At 29.7% G+C, this 3,001-nt stretch overlaps 1 protein-coding gene across 1 annotated transcript; it reads left to right on the top strand.

Annotated features, from left to right (window-relative positions):
* Positions 1–228: 228 nt before the first annotated feature.
* Positions 229–1,764, top strand: LOC143933159 (chemerin-like receptor 1). The gene has a single exon (XM_077456096.1). It carries the CDS (start codon positions 251–253, stop codon positions 1,247–1,249), a length of 999 nt encoding a protein of 332 aa, XP_077312222.1. The 5' UTR covers positions 229–250; the 3' UTR covers positions 1,250–1,764.
* Positions 1,765–3,001: the final 1,237 nt, after the last annotated feature.

Raw genomic sequence — 3,001 nt, 5'->3', positions numbered from 1 at the left:
ATTATTTACCTTTAAAATCCCCCTTAATAATAAATAAGTAAAGATGTGTATATGCCTTTATTATTTATTTTTTTACTTTGTGCTGTGCTTTCTTTCTTATCTGACATAAAAATTGTCCATAAAAACAAGGGAACCCCCCCCCCCCCAGTTGCTTGGAATGTTTCTTCACAAATCTCAGTGTACCTTTGTTACATATTTCTTAAATCATGTTTATTTTGCAGAGCATCAAACTTAAAATCTGAGCCCTGACATGTCTGGAAGTATGGAGACCACCGACACCACCGAGGAAACTTACAGAGATGAAGAATTTGGTACGAATTGGAATAAAATACTCAATATTTCATCCATGGTGGTTTTATCTGGGATATGTTTGCTGGGAATAACTGGAAATGGTCTGGTCATCTGGTTTGTTGCCTTCAAAATGAAAAAGACGGTCAACTCTGTTTGGTTCTTAAGTTTAGCTTTTGCTGATTTTACCTTCAGCCTTTTCCTACCCTTAACTATCACATACTTGGCTTTTGAAGGTCACTGGCCATTTGGAACCTTCATGTGCAAGCTTCAATTTTTTACAATATTTCTCAATCTGTCTGCCAGTGTCCTACAACTCACCATCATCAGTATCGATCGCTGCATCTCCGTAGTCTTCCCTGTTTGGTGTCGGAACCATCGCACCGTGAGACTGGCTGTGAAAGTTGTTCTTGCACTTTGGATTGTATCTCTTCTACTGAATGTATCTTACTTCATATATACAGATACATATTCTGTCAATGATACCATTGTGCATTGTTTTTTAGATTGGTCAATGCACGATACACAAGTTATAATAAGATTTATCATTCTGTTTGTTATACCTTTTACCATCATTATCTTCTGTTACACTGTCATCTTTTTGCGTATTCAAAGAAATCATAGATTAACATCTACCAAACCTTACAAAGTGATTGCAGCCGTCATCATTTCCTTCTTTGTTTGCTGGTTTCCTTACCATGTATTTTCCATCATGAATTCATACGGAATGATTAATGATTTCTGGCCTGTTGTTTTGATAGGCTATGCTATATCAACCTTATTGGCATTCTCAAACAGCTGTGTGAACCCTCTTCTCTATGTCTTCATTGGCCAAAACTTCAAACAAAAATTCTGGAGCGCCATTAAATCTGGTTTTGAAAGAGTTTTCACCGAGGACACCAACCTGACAGATGCAAATAGACACAGAGTTTTACCTGATCATGCCATAAGCCAAATGTGATAGAGTTATTTCAACACATATTAAGGGATTATGTGACAATGTTTGCAAATGTATATGCTTTATTTATAAAAATAATTGCAGTTGAATACTCTAGGAGTCTGATAGACATGTGCAGTTTGTTTCGTTCTGAATTTGAATAGTAACGAATTTAAACGAATCGGAAATAACGGGAAAAAAATGTGGATGGAATTTGAATCGATTCAAATTGTTTTCTAATCAATTTCAAATAGTTTTCGAATTCAAATAGTTTTCAAATTCCAATTCGAAAAGTTCTCGAATTCGAATAGTTTTCCAATTTCCAAAGAGGATAAAATAGAATAGAAAAAAATAGAATAGAATAGAAAAGGATATAACAGAAATTAAACGAATATAATATAGTATAGTAAAACAGAACAAAATAGAAAAGGAAACAATAGAAAAAAAATTAGAAAAAATAGAAAAAAAGACTATAATAGAATAGAAAAGAATAGAATAAAAAAACAATAAAATAGAATAAAATAGAAAGAATATAACCATTTCCCAAATAGAATCAATTAGAATTTTGAATAGAATAGAAAATAATAGATTAAAATAGGATGATAATTATTTTCTATTCTATTCTGTTGCCTTTTTATACTATTCTCTTATTTTCTATTCTATTCAAACTCAATAGAATCAACTGAACTCAACTCGAATTATAATCTTTTCTATTCTATTCTATTTGAAGTTCAGAGGATGGTTATATTATTTCTGTTGTACTCTATTCTTTTTTTTATATTATATTATATTTGTTTCTTTTCTATTTCATTCTATTCTGTTATTTTATTTTCTATTCTATTTTTTCTGTTTTACTCTATTATATTCTATTATTTAATTTGCTATTATATTTTTTTCCTCTATTATATTTTGTTCTATGTTAATAAATTATTTTCTATTCTATTTTATTCTCTTTGGAAATTGGAAAACTATTCGAACTTGAAAACTATTTGAATTTGAAAAAACTATTTTAAATTATTTTAATCAAAATTAAGAAGATCAAGGTCAAAGATTAGACTATGTGACACTAGGCTGACTATTTGGGTTCATCTTGGTCACTAAGCAAACATTTTTGGAGAATGATGTTAAAATCCTTAAGTTTATATTTATACATCAATTCTGAACTATCAATTGCAGAAAAATAAAATGAAAGAATTTCCGGAGGATATACAAACACCATTTTAACATTTATATATTAAATATATTGATAAATATATCATCTTTATAGGTGTATATGAGTATAAGTGGACAGGGTCGGTCTTTCTCCCCTCTTATTAATGTACATACAAAGCATTGCTGGTAATATGGATGCTTAAAAAAAATGTATTTGATGGATTTTAATGATGTTTTTTTTTGTGCCGTGTTTCTATTAAACATTGAAACTCGTTATTTGCTTATAATGGATAAGTGGAGCTTTCTTAACACTTGGAGTCTTTTTATGGATAAGTGTATTATTAGTTCAGGGTCCATTATGGCTGTTTTACATTTGGATATACACTTTTGAATTCGTTTTGTGTAATAAAACAAATTTAATTGTAACAATTTGTATTAGACATGTGCACTGCCAAAAAATGTGTTTGTTTTTGTTTCATTCTTTTTTTTCGGATCATTCGTTGTGAACGCAATTCATAGATTAGTAAATTTGAAAATTTGTAAAATTGAAAATTCGTAAATACATTAATTCGTGAATTTGAAAATCTGAATATAGGAAAGAAAATCAGGTAATCAAAAAAAATA

Source organism: Lithobates pipiens, unplaced genomic scaffold, assembly GCF_037356315.1.
Source record: "Lithobates pipiens isolate NorthernLeopardFrog02 unplaced genomic scaffold, aLitPip1_a1.2 Scaffold_27, whole genome shotgun sequence".
In the NCBI taxonomy this organism is placed as follows: Eukaryota; Metazoa; Chordata; class Amphibia; order Anura; family Ranidae; genus Lithobates; species Lithobates pipiens.
Note: the sequence above shows the minus strand (reverse complement) of the source record. Positions and strands in the feature narration are given on the sequence as shown.

Coding starts and splice junctions, on each gene's coding strand:
- LOC143933159 (XM_077456096.1), top strand. CDS start 251: ATGTCTGGAAGTATGGAGACCACCGACACCACCGAGGAAACTTACAGA.